The sequence below is a fragment of the Hyperolius riggenbachi genome, chromosome 6, assembly GCF_040937935.1.
Source record: "Hyperolius riggenbachi isolate aHypRig1 chromosome 6, aHypRig1.pri, whole genome shotgun sequence".
NCBI lineage: Eukaryota > Metazoa > Chordata > Amphibia > Anura > Hyperoliidae > Hyperolius > Hyperolius riggenbachi.
Genome location: NC_090651.1, coordinates 359,542,959 through 359,563,803, shown reverse-complemented (window position 1 = coordinate 359,563,803; position 20,845 = coordinate 359,542,959). Strand labels below are relative to the sequence as shown.

General features: G+C 49.1%; 1 protein-coding gene across 2 annotated transcripts in view; it reads left to right on the top strand.

Moving 5' to 3' along the window:
- The window catches only part of LOC137523020 (nicotinamide N-methyltransferase-like), a 64,051-nt gene that overhangs the window by 9,643 nt on the left and 33,563 nt on the right, over nucleotides 1-20,845 (top strand). For both annotated transcript variants that reach the window (XM_068243198.1, XM_068243196.1), the window contains exon 2: nucleotides 2,531-2,738. In XM_068243198.1, the coding sequence (XP_068099299.1) occupies nucleotides 2,531-2,738 (208 nt within the window). The remainder of the gene's footprint in view (nucleotides 1-2,530; nucleotides 2,739-20,845) is intronic.

Sequence of the window (20,845 nt, the reverse complement as noted above, 5' to 3'; positions counted from 1 at the left end):
CCCACGATGGTGAGTGAGGCCGAGGTCTTGCGCCTCCTATCTACTCTAAATGCCAGGAAAGCCCCCGGCCCCGACGGAGTATCTCCAGCTTGCCTGAAAACCTGCTGTCGGCAACTTGCCCCAATCCTCTCCGCTATCTTCACCAAGTCCCTGAGTGATGGCAAGGTCCCTGCGTGCTTCAAGAGGTCAACTATCGTACCTGTCCCTAAAAAACAAGGGGTCACCGAACTTAACAACTTTAGGCCCGTGGCCCTGACGTCCGTCATCATGAAAACCATGGACCGGGCGGTCCTAGCCTACCTCAAGCTTTTCACTTCGCCCCTCCTTGACCCCTTCCAGTTTGCTTACAGAGCAAACAGGTCTACCGATGATGCGATCAACATCTGCCTGGAGCTCATCAATGACCACCTCGACAGGCCGGACACGTATGCCAGAATACTACTCCTAGACTTCAGCTCGGCCTTTAACACCATCTGCCCAAGCATTCTCCAACGGGACCTAGCTGCACTTGGAGTCCACCCAAGTCTACAACATTGGATCACAGACTTTCTTACCAACAGGTCCCAAGTCGTCAGACTGGGCGACATCCACTCTCAAGCAGCGACCACGAACACCGGAGCCCCCCAAGGCTGTGTCCTGTCACCACTGCTGTTCTCCCTATACACAAACAACTGCAGATCGGAGGCAGACTCTGTCAGGGTCATCAAGTTCGCCGACGACACCACCATCGTGGGCCTTGTCACCAAGGACAATGTCCAGGAGTACCGTCAGCAGGTGGAGAGAATTTGCAACTGGAGTAAGGAGAACAGGCTGGTGCTAAACACTGCTAAGACTGTCGAATTAATCATCGACTTCAGGAAGTCCGCTTCAACCCCACCTCCAATCTACATCGGCGGCAGTGAGGTAACCAGAGTGCCCTGTGCCCGGCTTCTGGGCACTACCATCTCCAGTGACCTCAGCTGGAAGCCCAACATCACTGCCACCCAACGGAAAGCCCAGCAGAGACTCTTCTTCCTCCGCCAGCTGAGAAAGTTCGGCATGACTCAAGAAATTCTAACCAGCTTTTACTCGGCCACCATTGAGTCGATCCTCTGCTCTTCCATCTTGGTGTGGTATGCTGGCGCCACTGTTGACGACAAGGACAAACTACAGAGAGTCATCAGGTCAGCAGAGAGGATCATTGGGTGCCCCCTCCCCTCACTTGCCCTACTACACGACAAGAGACTCCGATCCAGGGCACTGAGGATTGCAAGTGACCCCTCACACCCAGGCCACCGCTACTTCAACCTTATGCCCTTGGGCCGGAGGCTACGGGCCATATCCACTAAGACCATGAGACACAAGAACTCGTTCTTCCCCTCGGCAGTCAGTCTCCTTAATTCCCTCCACATTCTACCTTCAAAGCAAGCCACAACGAGCGGTGACGCTAGCTGCGCTATGGCTGACTAGTCAACCAGCCCATAAGACTGACTACCTACTAACTACTAGACATCTCAGCGACACACTGGGAATGTGTTGTATTATGACAATGTATTGTTAACCCGATGCCTATGATGTATATGACAATGTATATGATGTATATGCCTGATGTATATGACAATGTATGGTTAACCTGATGCCTGCTGTTCACTGCTGTCTCTCTCTCTGTACTCTTCCTGTCTCTCTCTCTGTACTCTTCCTGAGCTATTTGTACTGTGCCAAAAACAATTCCGGGCATGACCCTTCATGCTTGGCGAAATAAACTTGATTCTGATTCTGATTCTGATTCTGCTTGCATGAAGATCCTGTCTGTGCGCGCACGCGCGCGCGTAGACCTCAGTCTATGTGCGACTGAAGGAGCAGGCAAAGTTCCACCATGCGACCATGCGGCGAAAGCCGCTGGCTGAGACGCGGAAACTGCCGACATGCCACTCGGCACTGCGGCGGCTTCCTCCTCATTCCCCACAATCCCAGGCATAATTCCATCATGTATCCGCATGGCAGAAACCGCCGGCTGAGATGCGGAGATATCCGCCATGCCACTCTCTGATGTGGCGGCATCTCCGCAATCCCTTACATTGAGTAATTGAGTAATTGTGTGTTAGGGTTAGAAAAAGTGGGTGCAGCCAACACCAGCAAATACATACTCGGGCAACACCAGGTCATCAGTGGGCGGAGACAAATACATATTTCACTGGGAAAATTTAAACTGCAGCCATTCTTACACTGTTAATGGTAGGGTTCTCAAACGTTGCACAGTTGGTCACTGGGTGACTGGGATTAATATTCATTTCAATGCAAATTATTGATGCCAAAGACCACAAAGGTCACAAACTAGGTCATTGAGTAATTGAGTAATTGTGTGTTAAGGTTAGAAAAAGGGGGCAGAGCCAACACCAGCCAAATACATACCCGGCAACGCCGGGCCATCAGCTAGTCTATCTATCTATCTATCTATCTATCTATCTATCTATCTATCTATCTATCTATCTATCTATATCAGGGGTTTTGTGTTTAAGTTTCCTTTAATATGCTGTGTGCTGCCTTGCAGGTCACCTGACTGGAAAGCTCTTGATTGACATCAGTGCCGGCCCCCTAATCCACCATCTGTATTTTGCTTGTGAATACTTCCAGGAGATCATCCTGATGAGGACCAATGAGCAGTGCATCATAGAGATAATGGAATGGCATGATGATCGTACCAGAGCTTTCTGCTGGGAACATATGACTGCACATGTTACCAACTTAGAAGGAAGAAGGTGAGATCTCGTGGAATGACTTTTGAATTTGATAGAGACTTCCATTATTAATATTTATCCAGGTAGAATCTCTGCAGTGGCGTTCCTACCACAGGGCGCAGGGGGGCGTGGCGCACCGGGTGCCAGACAGCCAGGGGGGTGTCGCCACGACCCCCCATAGATGCAGCCTGTAGGTGCCAGGAGGGGAAGAGCAGTGCTAGGAGGAGGGGTGACAGCAGGGATAGCGGCGGGGAGGGGGGACATATCCCCCCCCCCCTCCCTCACCTGGGTCCCCTCCTTCTGCCTCTCTTCCCCCCCCCCAAAATGCGGGCAGCGGGCTGGGGGCATTGGGTAGCGAGCAGGCGGGCGCGGAGAATACTTACGTCACTTCCGCGTATCAGCCAGGAACGCTGCGTCGCTGTCACGTGCCTCTTCTGCGCCTCCAATCATTGGAGGCGCAGAAGAGGCACGTGACGGCGACGCAGCGTTCCAGGCTGAAACGCGGAAGTAACGTGAGTATTCTCCGCGCCCGCCTGCTCGCCCTGTTTGCTGCCCGCTGCTGGCATTTGGGGGGGGGAGAGAGCCAAAAGGAGGGGACCCAGGTGAGGGGGGATATGTCCCCCCCTCCCCACCGCTATCCCTGCTGTCACCCCTCCTTCTAGCTACACTGGGGGGGGGGGCACTATACTACCTACAATGGGGGGCTACTATACTGGGGGCCACTATACTACCTATACTGGGGGCCGCTATACGCTATACTAGCTATACCGGGGGCCACTATATTAGGGGGGCACCATACCAGCTACAATGGAGGCCACTATACTTGCTACACTGGGGGCAACTTTACTAGCTACACTGGGGGCCACTATACTATCTAAACTGTGGGCCACTATACTAGCTATACTGGGGCAACTATGGGGGCCACTATACTACCTATACTGGAGGGCAGCTGTACGGGGGCCACTATACTAGCTACACTGGGGGCAGCAACACTACCTACATTGGGGGCAGCAGCTATGCTGCCTATCCTAGGGGCAACTATACTAGCTATATTGGGGCAACTATACTGCCTTCACTGGGGGCAACTAGCTACCTATACTGGGGGCAACTGCTAGATACCTATACTGGGGGCAGTGGCGGCACTGAAGCAACCCCTAAAATTCTCCAAGAACCCCCCGGCGTGAACTGACTTTCGGCATCTAATAGATGCTGTTTCAGTTCACCGCAGCGGCAGAGCAGGGCTATAGGTCCAATAGTGGCTATGCGACAGAGGCGCATTGCCACTTTTGGACCTTTTTGAGCTTGCACTCCTTGCCTGATGAAGCGGGTTATACAGTGGTGTGAAAAACTATTTGCCCCCTTCCTGATTTCTTATTCTTTTGCATGTTTGTCACACTTAAATGTTTCTGCTCATTAAAAACCGTTAACTATTAGTCAAAGATAAGATAATTGAACACAAAATGCAGTTTTAAATGATGGTTTTTATTATTTAGTGAGAAAAAAAAAACTCCAAATCTACATGGCCGTGTGAAAAAGTGATTGCCCCCCCTTGTTAAAAAATAACTTAAAGGTGGTTTATTACACCGGAGTTCAATTTCTGTAGTCACCCCCGGGCCTGATTACTGCCACACCTGTTTCAATCAAGAAATCACTTAAATAGGAGCTATCTGACACAGAGAAGTAGACCAAAAGCACCTCAAAAGCTAGACATCATGCCAAGATCCAAAGAAATTCAGGAACAAATGAGAAACAAAAGTACTGTAATTGAAATCTATCAGTCTGGTAAAGGTTATAAAGCCATTTCTAAAGCTTTGGGACTCCAGCAAACCACAGTAAGAGCCATTATCCACAAATGGCAAACACATGGAACAGTGATGAACCTTCCCAGGAGTGGCCGGACGACCAAAATTACCCCAAGAGCGCAGAGAAAACTCATCCGAGAGGCCACAAAAGACCCCAGGACAACATCTAAAGAACTGCAGGCTTCACTTGCCTCAATTAAGGTCAGTGTTCACGACTCCACCACAAGAAAGAGACTGGGCAAAAACGGCCTGCATGGAAGATATCCAAGGCGCAAACCACTTTTAAGCAAAAAGAACATTAAGGCTCATCTCAATTTTGCTAAAAAAAAATCTCAATGATTGCCAAGACTTTTGGGAAAATACATTGTGGACCGACGAGACAAAAGTTGAACTTTTTGGAAGGTGCGTGTCCTGTTACATCTGGCGTAGAAGTAGTGTTGGGCGAACAGTGTTCGCCACTCTTCGGGTTCTGCAGAACATCACCCTGTTCGGGTGATGTTCGAGTTCGGCCGAACACCTGGTGGTGTTCGGCCAAACTGTTCGGGTTCGCCCGAACGGCTCAATGCCTGGCCGAACAGGGCCCCTGTTCGGCCGAAAAGGCCCTGTTCGGCCGAATACGGCCCCCCTATGGGGTCGCAGGCATAAGGGGGGAGCATGCCCCGATCGCGGGGGGGGGGGGGGTCGGAAATTCCCCCCACCCCCTCCGCTAGCGCTCCCCCCTCTGCCCGCTTCCCCATACAAAAGTTTAAGGAAAGTAAAATAGTACCGGTGGTAGTGGCTGGCAGTGGCACTGTGAAATGAGTGAGGAGGAGGAGTCCGGAGAGTGACGCGTTGAGGGAGGCCGGGCAGCGGGCGGTTCAGCGGTAGTACTCTTGTGGTACTTCCGCCCTTTCTCTGACCTCACGTCCTCTGCGTGATGACGCATACGAGGGTACGCGTGACGCGTACCCTCGTATGCAGAGGACATGAGGTCAGAGAAAGGGCGGAAGTACCACAAGGGTACTACCACTGAACCGCCCGCTGCCCGGCCTCCCTCAACGCGTCACTCTCCGGACTCCTCCTCCTCACTCACTTCACAGTGCCAGTGCCAGCCACTAACACCGGTACTATTTTACTTTCCTTAAACTTTTGTATGGGGAAGCGGGCAGAGGGGGGAGCGCTAGCGGAGGGGGTGGGGGGAATTTCCAACCCCCCCGCGATCGGGGCATGCTCCCCCCTTATGCCTGCAACCCCATAGGGCCCCCAAAAGCGGGATGTTCGGGGAGTTCGGGGTTCGGCCCGAACATGCCGAACATCGCGGCCATGTTCGGCGAACGTTCCCGAACCCGAACATCCAGGTGTTCGCCCAACACTACGTAGAAGTAACACAGCATTTCAGCAGAAGAAGATCATACCAACAGTAAAATATGGTGGTGGTGGTAGTGTGATGGTCTGGGGTTGTTTTGCTGCTTCAGGACCTGGAACGCATGCTGTGATAGATGGAACCATGAATTCTACTGTCTGCCAAAAAATCCTGAAGGAGAATGTCCGGCCATCTGTTTGTCAACTCAAGCTGAAGCGATCTTGGGTGCTGCAGCAGGACAATGACCCAAAACACACCAGCAAATTCACCTCTGAATGGCTGAAGAAAAACAAAATGAAGACTTTGGAGAGGCCTAGTCAAAGTCCTGACCTGAATCCTATTGAGATGTTGTAGCATGACCTTAAAAAGGCGATTCATGCTAGAAAACCCTCAAATAAAGCTGAATTACAACAATTCTGCAAAGATGAGTGGGCCAAAATTCCTCCAGAGCGCTGTAGAAGACTCGTTGCAAGTTATCGCAAATGCTTGATTGCAGTTATTGCTGCTAAGGGTGGCCCAACCAGTTATTAGGTTCAGGGGGCAATCACTTTTTCACACAGGGCCATGTAGGTTTTGAGGTTTTTTTCTCACTAAATAATAAAAAACATCATTTAAAACTGCATTTTGTGTACAATTATGTTATCTTTGACTAATAGTTAACGGTTTTTGATGAGCAGAAACATTTAAGTGTGACAAACATGCAAAAGAATAAGAAATCAGGAAGGGGGCAAATAGTTTTTCACACCACTGTACCTGCGAAACGCGTTGCGGAGTGCCAAAATAAATTGTTATTTGCGATTTGAACAATCTCGATTGTCCATCATTTCAGGAGATAAGTCCACCTGTACTCCTCCTTTTTAGTTGTTTTTAGATCATTTTAACCTGCCTGGCGCCTCTGTCCAAATTTGCACAGTATATAGTCCACCTTGGGTGGAGGGGACGGTCCTAGGCGCGGAGGTAGGGGGGGGTCGGGGTAGGACAAGTGCCATGGGGCGCCTGGTCCCCAAGGGCGCCCAGCTGAGCTTCGGGGTTTTTATTTATTTATTTATTTTTTGCGGTGGGTGAGGGGAGCAGCGCAGAGAAGAGGGAGAGCTGTGCGGACGGTGGGGAAGGGGGGCCATCTCCCCCCTCCTTCCCTCACCTTAGGTGCTCTCCCTCCCCCGCTGTCCCCTCCAATGTCCGGGTGGCTGGCAGCGGCGGGCAGAACTCACCTCCGTCTCGCTCCAGCGCCGGCCGGAAGTTCGGGTGCGCAGCCGCTGCTCTGGTCTGGACCAGACCAGAGTAGTGGCAGATCCATCCGGTGCTGCGACGAGACGGAGGTAAGTTCCGCCCGCCGCTGCCGGCCACCCGGACATTGGAGGGGAGAGCGAGGGAGGGAGAGCAGCTCTTCTCTGCGCTGCTCCCCTCCTGCTGGGGAGGGGGACACCTGACCTGGCTACCTACTCTGGGCACATATACCCCTAACTACATATACTGGGTATATACCCCTGGCTACCTACTCTGGGCACATATACCCCTGGCTACCTACTCTGGGCACATATACCCCTGGCTACCTACTCTGGGCACATATACCCCTGCCTACATATATTGGGCACATATACCCCTAACTACATATACTGGGCATATACCCCTGGCTACCTACTCTGGGCACATATACCCCTGGCTACCTACTCTGGGCACATATACCCCTGCCTACATATATTGGGCACATATACCCCTAACTACATATACTTGGCATATACCCCTGGCTACCTACTCTGGGCACATATTCCCCTGGCTACCTACTCTGGGCACATATACCCCTGGCTACCTACTCTGGGCACATATACCCCTAACTACATATACTGGGTACATATACCCCTGGCTACATATACTGGGCACATATACCCCTGGCTATATATACTGGGCACATATACCTCTGACTATATATACTGGGCACATATACCCCTGGCTACATATACTGGGCACATATACCTCTGGCTACATATACTGGGGACACATACCCCTGCCTACATATACTGGGCACATACACCCCTGGCTACCTGTTCTGTGGACATCTCTACCCCTGGCTACCTGTTCTGGGGACATCTATACTGCTGGCCACCTATTCTGGGGACACCTATAGACCTGGGGTTACCTATTTTTGGGGAAGCACTGCTGTCAGATTGAGTGTATTTTGGGAACTGCTGCCAGGTGAGAGGTGTCTACCATATTAAGGGAGCATTCTGCCTATTTATGTGAAATGCTGTCTATTTATGTGCCTCATGACTGCTGAATTTGTCTTGTTGGGGGCCTCATGGTTACTGAATTTGTCTTGTTGGGGGCCTCATGATTTGTTGGGGGCTTCAAGATCGCTGAATTTGTCTTGTTAGGGGCCTCATGATTGCTGAATTTGTCTTCTTAGTGGCCTCATGATTGCTGAATTTGTCTTGTTGGGGGCCTCAGGATTGCTAAATTTGTCTTGTTGGGGGCCTCATGATTGCTGAGTTGGTCATGTTGGGGGCCTCATGTTTGCTCATGATTGCGGAATTTGTCTTGATGGGGGGGCTCATGATTGCTGAATTTGTCTTGGAACATGCTGGAAGGTACATACTGAGGGAGGGTGGGTGAGCGTGAGCCTGCTAACCTCCATGCACATTTGAAGGGGCGTGACCAAATGTGGAGCACCCATAACCACGCCCACATTTGGTCACGACCCTTCACCTTAGGGGGCGCATTAATAGTCTTTGTCCCCGGGCGCTGAAAACCCTAGCTACGCCTCTGGACGGTCCCCTTCTTTCTATCTACAGAGAGCGACTTCTTAAACCTAAGTGGGTTCAGGTTCTAATGCTCCCCACCTGCATTTCAAGCGGTTGCCTATGTGGTAACCTGTGTTTGTGAGTATATCCACATCTGTTAATTATTTCGCCAACAATTGTTAGACTTACTGCACTATATTGGGCTCTCGGTTTTACTTTTTTGTCTTCTTTTTTTTGTTTCAAGTGCATGTATTTTCTGATCAAATCTGCCGACATGATTGCATGTATTTTCTGGGCAAATCTGCCGACATGATTGCATGTATTTTCTGGGCAAATCTGCCGACATGATTGAACGTATTCTCTGGGCAAATCTGCACACATTACGTGTATTTTCTTGAGAAAACCTGCACAATTATGTGAATGTTCTGGGGAAAGGGTCCCTAAAACGTGGGTCCACTGTCTTTGCGTTGCACTTTTAAAGGGAACCCGAGGTGAGAATAATATTGAGGCTGCCATATTTATTTCCTTTTAAGCAATACCAGTTGCCTGGCTGCCGTGCTGGTCCTCTGCCTCTAATTCTTTCAACCATAGACCCTGAACAAGCATGCTTGTTTCTGGTGTGATTCAGTTCACTACTGCAGCCAAATAGATCAGCAGGGCTTGCAGGCAACTAGTATTGTTTAAAAGGAAATAAATATGGCAGCCTCCATATCACTCTCAACCCGGGTTCACCTTAAATTACAGTTAGCTCCGCCCTCATCCAGTCATGGCCATGCCCGTAACCCCACCCATTTTTTGCCCCTTTACTTTTTTTTTTTGGGGGGGGGGGGCTTATAATACCCAGCACCGGGTGTCAAATGCCCTAGGTACGCCACTGAATCTCTGTCATTTGTTATCTTTAGTTGAAGAAGTATGTTAGAGTGTTGCACTGTGTTAGCCATCAGAAAAAAACACTTTTGTTTACGAGGACAGTTTAACCCCTTCCCCTCCCCCGGGACGAGTAACTACTCCCCTGCCAGGCTTGCTCAGATGTACCAAAATTCGGTTCGGGTACATTCGAATTCGGGTCCTCATGACATTCGAATTCGAATTCGCCTTCGAGCACGAAATTCGGTTCGAATTCATATTCGGTTCGGGGTTACGCCTCAAAATTCAGTAAAAATTCGTGTTTGTGAATTCTGGGTTTTTTTTGTGTTTTTTTTAAAAGGGAAATAACATTGAAATAGGTGTACTTAAAAAAAAAAACTAAAAACGTAACGTGTGGCACTGGCAGCAGGCAATGCATTGTGTGGACCCTGGTGGTGGGACCACTGACAGCAGGAGGATAAATACAGCAGCAGGAGGATAAATAAAGCAGCAGCAGCAGGAGGAGGCGTGACGTGTGGCACTGGCAGCAGGCAATGTATTGTGTTGACCCTGGCGGTGGGACCACTGACAGCAGGAGGATAAATACAGCAGCAGTAGGAGGAGTGACGTGTGGCACTAGCAGCAGGCAATGCATAGTGTGGACCCTGGCGGTGGGACCACTGACAGCAGGATGATAAATACAGCAGCAGGAGGATAAATACAGCAGCAGCAGGAGGAGGAGTAAGGTGTGGCACTGGCAGCAGGCAATGTATTGTGTTCACCCTGGTGGTGGGACCACTGACAGCAGGAGGATAAATACAGCAGCAGTAGGAGGAGTGACATGTGGCACTGGCTGCAGGCAATGGAGGATAAATAGAGCAGCAGGAGGATAAATACAGCAGCAGCAGGAGGAGGAGTGACGTGTGGCACTGGCAGCAGGCAATGTACTGTATTGACCCTGGCGGTGGGACCACTGACAGCAGGAGGATAAATAAAGCAGCAGGAGGATAAATACAGCAGCAGCAGGAGGAGGAGTGACGTGTGGCACTGGCAGCAGGCAATGTATTGTGTTGACCCTGGCGGTGGGACCACTGACAGCAGGAGGATAAATACAGCAGCAGGAGAAGGAGTGACGTGTGGCACTGGCAGCAGGCAATGTATTGTGTGGACCCTGGCGGTGGGACCACTGACAGCAGGAGGATAAATACAGCAGCAGTAGGAGGAGTGACATGTGGCACTGGCAGCAGGCAATGCATAGTGTGGACCCTGGCGGTGGGACCACTGACAGCAGGAGGATAAATACAGCAGCAGGAGGATAAATACAGCAGCAGGAGGAGGAGGAGTGATGTATGGCACTGGCAGCAGGCAATGCATAGTGTGGACCCTGGCGGTGGGACCACTGACAGCAGCAGGATAAATACAACAGCAGCAGCAGCAGGAGGAGGAGTGACGTGTGGCACTGGCAGCAGGCAATGTATTGTGTGAACCCTGACGGGGGGACCACTGACAGCAGCAGGATAAATACAACAGCAGCAGCAGGAGGAGGAGTGATGTGTGGCACTGGCAGCAGGCAATGCATAGTGTGGACCCTGGCGGTGGGACCACTGACAGCAACAGGATAAATACAACAGCAGCAGCAGGAGGAGGAGTGACGTGTGGCACTGGCAGCAGGCAATGTATTGTGTTGACCCTGGCGGTGGGACCACTGACAGCAGGAGAATAAATACAGCAGCAGGAGGAGGAGTGACATGTGGCACTGGCAGCAGGCAATGTATTGTGTGGACCCTGGCGGTGGGACCACTGACAGCAGGAGGATAAATACAGCAGCAGGAGGAGCAGTGACGTGTGGCACTGGCAGCAGGCAATACATAGTGTGGACCCTGGCGGTGGGACCACTGACAGCAGCAGGATACATACAACAGCAGCAGCAGGAGGAGGAGGAGGAGGAGTGACGTGTGGCACTGGCAGCAGGCAATGCATAGTGTGGACCCTGGCGGTGGGACCACTCACAGCAGGAGGATAAATACAACAACAGCAGCAGCAGGAGGAGGAGTGACATGTGGCACTGGCAGCAGGCAATGTATTGTGTGGACCCTGGCGGTGGGACCACTGACAGCAGCAGGATAAATACAACAGCAGCAGCAGGAGGAGGAGTAACGTGTGGCACTGGCAGCAGGCAATGCATAGTGTGGACCCTGGCGGTGGGACCACTGACAGCAGCAGGATAAATACAACAGCAGCAGCAGGAGGAGGAGTGACGTGTGGCACTGGCAGCAGACAATGTATAGTGTGGACCCTGGCAAAGGGACCACTGACAGCAGCAGGATAAATACAACAGCAGCAGCAGGAGGAGTGACGTGTGGCACTGGCAGCAGGCAATGTATAGTGTGGACCCTGGAGGTGGGACCACTGACAGCAGCATGATAAATACAACAGCAGCAGCAGGAGGAGGAGTGACGTGTGGCACTGGCAGCAGGCAATGCATAGTGTGGACCCTGGCGGTGGGACCACTGACAGCAGCAGGATAAATACAACAGCAGCAGCAGGAGGAGGAGTGACGTGTGGCACTGGCAGCAGACAATGTATAGTGTGGACCCTGGCAAAGGGACCACTGACAGCAGCAGGATAAATACAACAGCAGCAGCAGGAGGAGTGACGTGTGGCACTGGCAGCAGGCAATGTATAGTGTGGACCCTGGAGGTGGGACCACTGACAGCAGCATGATAAATACAACAGCAGCAGCAGGAGGAGGAGTGACGTGTGGCACTGGCAGCAGGCAATGCATAGTGTGGACCCTGGCGGTGGGACCACTGACAGCAGGAGGATAAATACAACAACAGCAGCAGCAGCAGGAGGAGGAGTGACATGTGGCACTGGCAGCAGGCAATGTATTGTGTGGACCCTGGCAGTGGGACCACTGACAGCAGCAGGATAAATGCAGCAGCAGGAGGAGGAGTGACGTGTGGCACTGGCAGCAGGCAATGCATAGTAATTCTTTATTAAAGAATACGGCAACTTATTTTATACAAAATTATAAAAATAACCAAAATAAATATTAATAACAAACCCAAACATTAGGCCATAGCCTAAACCACTTAATATTTAGTCCATATCAAGTCCATTTCCTAAAGAAAGAAAAACTGAAACCCAAATCAACTTAAACCACACCTATTTGGTCTCGAATATACACTATACAATATTTACACTATACACATTACAGTAAGAAAGACTAAGCAATCACACTCCTCCTATGCTTGCAAGCCATTCCTCAAATTTAAGTCATCTAACTAAGTGAAAGAGAAATAGAAAGCTCACCAAAGGAAATTTGGCCAAATCAGGGAGGCTTGACATTCCGCCAAAAACAGACGCCATTCCTCCCAACCTAACCTCCTCTCCTCAAGACCCCGAATTTTCCCAACCTCACCAATAATGCCATGCACCACCACCTGGACAGGGAGGACTTTCTGATGGATCGCAATTTGACACCGTGCATTCCAAGTGTAATACCGAATCACTAAGCTGACTAAAAATAATGTGTCCAAATTAAATGACCCCCGGTTATTGAATGCACCATATGTCCACTCCGCATAACTAAGCCGCTCAAGAAAAGGAATACCTAAAGCCCTACCCACCTGTTTGTATACTTCTTTCTTAAAGGAACAGTTCAAAAGGAAATGGTCCATGGTCTCCTCCACACCACCACACTTCTCATGAGGACAACCACGATCCCGATCTCCTATGAACTTCAAATTTCCCCTAACAAAGAGTCTGCCATGAAAGGAAAGCCAAAGCCAGGTCCCTGAATTTGTTAGGAATCCTAGGAGAACATAGCAAGCGCAAACCCTCCTCCATAATTGGGCTTGGGCAATCTCTCAGGGCCAATGGGTCCTGAAAAAAGGTTTCAACCACTCTCTCTACCAGGGCTTTCCTAGGGATCGAGATAATATCCTCCTTTGTCAGTTCCCATTGCCGGATCACTTTCAGACACGGTGTAACATAGGCCGGAAGATAATCAGCACTGGCTCTCAGTCTTTTCACCAAACCACCTTCTTCCCACCGCCTGAGAAAAGGTTTAAACCAGGACTGGAAAATACCCATCCATCCAGGCAGTTCCTCCGCACACATTTTACCAAAGTTGTATTTAATTAATAACAGAGAAAAGAAAACCACTGGGTTAACCATTCCTAAGCCACCCTTCTGCCTTGACTGATAGGTGATGTTCCTCTTTACGTGGTTCATCTTATTTCCCCAAAACATTTGGAAAAACAAGCTGTAGATCCTTGTGTGAAGAGACACTGGCAAAATACAGACAAAACTGACATATAACATAATTGGAATCAAATAAGTTTTGATTATGTCAATCCTTTCTCTGAAAGTCAATCGCCAACCTTTCCAGTGGACCACCTTAGCCTCGGCACATTTTAGTCTGCTTTCCCAATTTTGGTGACCATAGTCACCCAGGCCAAATTCTATGCCGAGTATTTTAATCTTTTCTTTTGGTGCTAGAAAAGAGACCGGAAGTAAGAAGCTCTCATTTTCCTTACCCATCCAGAAAGCCTCACACTTGTCCTGGTTGATCCTGGAGCCTGATGCTAATGAGTAACGGGCAACCTCCGCACAAACACCTTCTGCCTCCTCCTGCCCAGAGATTACCACAGTCACATCATCAGCATAGGCCACTACCTTCAGAGGAGGCACACCAGCTATGCCCGACGGCATCCCACACAAGGCCCCACCCTCAATCCTTCTTATGAAAGGATCAATGGCAAAAGCATATAGCAGGGGACTCAAAGGACACCCCTGGCGCACCCCAGATCTAACCTCGAAGGTCTGTCCAACCCAACCATTGACAAGCGGGAAACTTTCAGCACCTTTATATAAAACTTTAAGCCAATTAATAAACCTCCCCGGCAGACCATACTTACTAAGGAGCATCCACAGATACTCATGATTAACACGATCAAAAGCCTTTGCTTGATCCAACGCCAGTAAGTATTTTCCCCAACCAGCAGCCCTGCATCTTTCCAGAATCTCCCGGACCGTTAATACGGCTGAAAAAGTACTTCTACCCTGGACAGAACAGTGCTGCTGGCGAGAAAGTACCTCATTTGCCACCTGACTTAAGCGCCAAAAAATTATTTTAGCCAGAATCTTTCGGTCAACATTGAGAAGGCTGATGGGCCGCCAATTCTCAATCATTGAAGAATCTTTACCCTTTGATAAAAGAATAACTGCTGATTCTCTCATAGAGGGAGGAAGCTCATCCTCTGCAAGACTGCGATTGTAAACCTCCGCCAATTCAGGAGCCAGAATGTCCTTGAAAACCTTATAAAATTCAGCCGTCAAGCCATCTGGCCCTGGAGTTTTTTTGATAGCAAGCTGCTCTATGGCTTTTGCCACTTCCTCAGCAGAGATTCTTTCTGTCAAAAACGCAAGAGGGACATCTAAATTCACCAGTCCTGGAATATCACACAAGAAAGATTCCATCTCTGTCTCATCAAGAGGTTTACTACCCAAAAGTTCAGCATAAAAAGATCTCACGACTTCCAGGATCCCTGCTCTGGACTTCACCAGAGATCCTGTACTATCTTTGAGACCATATATGATCTTAACTGCTATACTCTGTTTGCAATTCTGATAAGGGTCTGGCGAGTGACTTTTACCATAATCCCTTTCCAGAAGCAAAGAAGCATGCCGATCGCACTGACTTTTGTGCAACAAATCCTTGATCCTTTTGATCTCCACAGGATCTCCATCCCCCGAGACAGCGATTTCAAGTTTCCGCCTCAGACGTTGGTAGGTAACATATTTACCAAAAGCTCTTCTTTTTGCTAGGTTCTTGAAAAGACCTACTGCCCGTTTTTTAACCATCTCCCACCACTCAGACCTACTGCTACAACAGTCCAGCAAGGTAACCTGTGCCTGAAAAAAATCCCTAAAAGATTGTCTTACACTTTACTCTTTCAATAGCAACGAATTTAATCTCCAGATACCCTTTCCTTTTGGAGGGACATCTGCAACATTCAACACCATAGATAGAATACAGTGATCGGAGAACCCCACCACCCGCACCCCTGGAGATGAGGTAGCAGAGCTCTCCTTAACAAAAAACCTATCTATCCTACTCCTACGCTCTCCACAGAAATAAGTGAAACCCTGTGTCATCTGGGATGTGCTTTATATGCACATCTACCAGACCAGCATCCCTAACCATACTATTCAAAAAATTACTGTCATAGCCCAGGCGGGTCTTGGCACCTCTCCTGTCCCTTAACCTAACTATGGTATTAAAATCACCACCAAAGACCACCTCCTGGGCTGTAAACAGGAATGGCTTGATCTCTGTGAAGAGGCGCTTCCTCTCCCTCTCAGACTGAGACCCATAGATGTTAATCAGCCTTAAATCCTGCCCCCTCACAGAGACGTCCATGACCAAGCATCGCCCCATCTCTACTTCACTTACCCGCCGGAAAGTTACCATGTCGGTCTTAAAAAGGACCGCCACCCCAGTGTAAGGCTCAGCCGCAAGAGACCAATAAGAGGGACCAAAGTGCCAATCCCTCTTGGCTTCATGGATGTCAGACAGTGTTTGAAGCCTGGTCTCTTGCAAAAACAAAATGTCGGCATCAAATTGACCGAGAAAAAATATGGCTTCCCTACGAGCACTCACAGATCTCATACTAGCAACATTAATGGTTGCCAGTTTTAAAGGGGGGGGGGGGAACCTCCATTAAGATAAATGAAAATGAGATTGCTTACCCCTCCTTAAACTGCACTTTTCTCCTCCTTAGAGGAAGATATCTCCATATCCTCAGTCTTTTCATTAGCTGAGGCACCTTCATCCACTTCAGATAAATCAATCTCTTCAGAATGATCTGATTGATCAGACAAAGTATCATATTTATTACCAGTAGCAATAATTTTATTCCTCCTAATCTCCTCCAATTTCTCTTTTGACTTTTTCTCTGATAACATTTTTCTCCTTTCCTTCTTACTCATCACTTTTACAAAACCAGATTCTTCATCTCTATTTTCCTCCACCTCCTTCTGTTTAGCTTTACTCATTTCTGTCTCTGGAATCTTTTTCCCACTTGTTACATTTTTAACATCAGATTTCTTAACCACATTTTTCCCTGACATCTTCCCTTTTTCATTACTTTCAACATTACTTCCCTTTGAAGAAACACCCCCTTTAGGAACAGAAAATATATTTTTCTCTTTATCAAGGTCATTGATCTTAAACACATGATCTAGATTTTAATTTTTAGGCATTTCAGGAGGTTTAATACCAGCAACGGTTAGGGACGGTGGAGGAGGGGGTGGGATTGCTGATTTTAATACTGACAAAAAATGAGGGATAATGGACTGGGGCTTCAAGGCGGCGGATTTTGACTGTGACGGCTCCTCACCAGGGGCAACCTCATCCTCGTTTTCCTTCAGAATTTTCTCCATTTCCCTATGGACCTCCTCCCCCATATTAGATAAGGATTCCGGACATTGCGAATAGGGATGGCCTAATTTTAAACAAATACTGCACCTAATATCTTTACAATCTTTTGCTAGATGACCTAACGCATGACAACGGGAACATTTAAGTTCTGTACAGGAAATACTATAGTGACTGCGTGATCCACATTTATGACATACACGAGGCTGCCCCTGGTAAAAAACCGTCACTCTATCTCTGCCAATAAAAACAGAGGTGGGGATATGCTTAACAACATTCCCCACTCTGTCCAATCTCACCATTAGCTCCCAACCACCCCCCCCCCCAGATCCCGAATTCGTCCATAACCTTCTTTGGAGTTGATAACGGCACTCCATAGTTTTTTAGCCAGACTAATAAATCATGTACAGGTATGGACTCATTCGGGACCACGATCGTCACCTTCTTGTCCAAGGAACGTCCGGACACACTCTGGGGAGACAACCCTTTCCACTCCTCACTGACTTACTAGGTGTTTTCATACTTCTCCCAGAATGCATCCAGACCAATCGGGGACAAGAAGCTGACATCGAAAAAAGTAGGGGGGTTTTCAGGAGCCAAAATGGCATAAAAATCCACCGCCTTGAAACCCATTTTCAACAACAACTGTATAAAAGTCTTCCTAGTATAAGTTAAACCATCCTCCCCAATGTAACAAACTCTTACTAGATTTCTCCGATTCCTTGCTGACATCCCATATTCATCAGAAATACCTGAAACACCAGCTGCCTCAGCCTTTTTCTTAAGCATCTGTGCATAAGAAACCACACTCTTTTCAACTTGTACTGGTACACTTTTTCCTTGCTGCACATTTTCCACAAGTGTTTTTTTTGATATGTCAGTCTTCTCCCTTTCTTCCCCAACCTCTTCCCCCTCCCCTGCATCCACCAATCTTTTTTTCCCTTTCCTCTCACCCATATTCACACTTTCCACTCTCCTTTTCCCCACCAGCCCACCACCATTTTTGGGCAAATTTTTTACCTGGTCAATCCTGCCTCTTTCATCATTACCATTCCTTATCCCACTTTTCACCTGGTCGACCCTGCCAATCTCTTTAGACTCTCCAGGTCCTGATGTAAGGCTTTTAACCTGGCTGATCCTGCCTTCCTCCCCTTTGCATTCAGATTTTTCAGGCACTTTTGCAGATGTGCCTTCACTCTGAGGCAAGGGAATCCCTTTCTCCCCTGCGCTCACCGCCACCGCAGAAACCGGAAAAAACACCGCCGGTAAACCAGAAGTGACGCGATTAGCGCTGACGTCACTTCCGGTTTTAAAAAAATTGAAACCGCCGCTCCTTGCCACCTCCAGGACAGGAGGGGGACCCTGCAGACCTGAAACCGCCATTCCAGGGGTCCACCCTGTCCCACCAAACACACTTCCCCCCCCTGAAAATGTTCCCACTACATGAGGAGTTGCTTGGCCCCGCCCCCATGCCAGGAACACTAGTGGCCGTCATCTTGGATGTGGGCAGAGCATGCCCAAACACATTTACCATACTACCTGCTATTCCCCTCTCATCTGCTACCTGGGGAATCGCACCCTCTACCTTCTGTTCACTAATAGAGCCCACCTCAGAAAAAGTATTTGGCTGACAGCCCAAAAATGAACCAGGTACCACACTCTGCACATCTGGGGTAGAACTTACAGGAGAATTACAAACAGGGGAAAACAATACAGGGTGGGAAGCTGAAACACTAGGATATAACACATTAGGGTTTGAATTTTGCACTACATGAGGAAACAAGGTTGGGGATTGGGGAAAACACATGTTTTGTTGCATAAATGCATTTCTTTCACCATTTGCAAAAGGCATATTGTTAGCAAATTGCATGTTATACAAACTAAATTGACTTGCAGGATTATTCTGATAAAAACCAGGAAGTTGCTGAAATCCTGCACCATACTGCATTGTATAATTGTATAATTTCTCAGACCTTGCTGCTGTGCAGGGTTAACCCCTGCTGCTCTATTTAAATCCGAAGTTCCTGTTTGCAGAATGTTCCAAATATAAGAACCACTTTGCATCAAATTTCCTTTCTGCATTGGATAATTGCTCAGACCTTGCTGCTGTGCAGGGTTTCCAGCTCAGGGGAGCCCAAAACCTCTCCACAGAAGTCCTTCTCCCTCCTCACACGCACAGCCTTGGCAGGGACCTTGGTCTCAGGCAGGAATTCCCAATAAGGCTCCCAAGCAGCTGGTTCTGCAGGAGCTCAGCAGGAGAGGTCCTCTCTCCTTGTCAGCCACACACACACTGACCTCCAAAGGGCGGGGCAATGCATAGTGTGGACCCTGGCGGTGGGACCACTGACAGCAGCAGGATAAATACAAGAGCAGCAGCAGGAGGAGGAGTGACGTGTGGCACTGGCAGCAGGCAATGCATAGTGGACCCTGGCGGTGGGACCACTGACAGCAGCAGGATGACAATGAGCGCGGTGTAATATGTTGCCGCTTTATAAATACAATAAATACATAAATCAATTCATAAATTCATAAATAAATCAATGCAGCAGGCCAGCAGCAGCAAAGGAGTCAGGTAGAAATACAATAAATACATAAATAAATGCATAGGTAAATCAATGCAGCAGGCCAGCAGCAGCAGAGAAGTCAGGTAGAAATACAACAAATACATAAATAAATTCATAGGTAAATCAATGCAGCAGGCCAGCAGCAGCAGGAAGAGTCAGGTAGAAATACAATAAATACATAAATAAATTCATGGGTAAATCAATGCAGCAGGCCAGCAGAAGCAGGAGTCAGGTAGAAATACAATAAATACATAAATAAATTCATAGTTAAATCAATGCAGCAGGCCAGCAGCAGCAGGAGGAGTCAGGTAGAAATACAATATATACATCAATAAATTCATAGGTAAATCAATGCAGCAGGCCAGCACCAGCAGGAGAAGTCAGGTAGAAATACAATAAATACATAAATAAATTCATAGGTAAATCATTGCAGCAGGCCAGCAGCAGCAGGAGGAGGAGTCTTCACATATGGCAGGCAGCATGCAATGTATTTTAATTCCCAGGCAGGCACCTCATGTCCTCCTTTCACCGACAACAGGTGCTAGGAACGTGCCTTCTATCCAGGCCTGGTAAATCTTCAAAAATGGCAGTCTGTCCACGCCCTCTGTGGACAGACGAGAGCGCTTCTCGGTGACCACGCCACCGGCCGCACTGAAGCACCTCTCAGACAGCACGATGGAACCCCCTTCCATCGTGCTGTCTGAGAGGTGCTTCAGTGCGGCCGGTGGCGTGGTCACCGAGAAGCGCTCTCGTCTGTCCACAGAGGGCGTGGACAGACTGCCATTTTTGAAGATTTACCAGGCCTGGATAGAAGGCACGTTCCTGGCACCTGTTGTCGGTGAAAGGAGGACATGAGGTGCCTGCCTGGGAATTAAAATACATTGCAAGACAATACCTCCAGGGCGTACTGCGCAAGCTCCCTCCAGATGTGCAAGCGCTCCACCCAGTACTCCATGGGGTCCACAGGCTCCTTGCTGCCGGTGTCAAGCCCACTGAAGGACCCCATGTAGTCGGCCACCATCCGGATCATGCGCTGGCTGTGACTCTCACTGAAGGTGGCTGCTGCCCGCACCTCCTCTCTCGGCTGCTGTACCTTCATGTAGAATGCCTGCATCAATGACAGCAGGTCTCTTGGGCGCCTGACGCTGCTGCTGGCCGCAGGCACCTGCTGCTGTGCTGCTGGCTGCTGGACAGGGACAGAGGGAGTGGAAGGCGGGGGAAGGCTTCCTCCAGTCGCCGAACAAGGATCTCCTGCAACTCCCTTGCTCGCTGCTCACTGTCTCTGGCAGGCAGAAACTGATCTCACCTCCCCCTCAGCCGTGGGTCCAGGATCATGCTGATTGCAGGCGTCCCCCCTCGCTTGCTTGACCCTGGGGTCTGTGCGCAGGC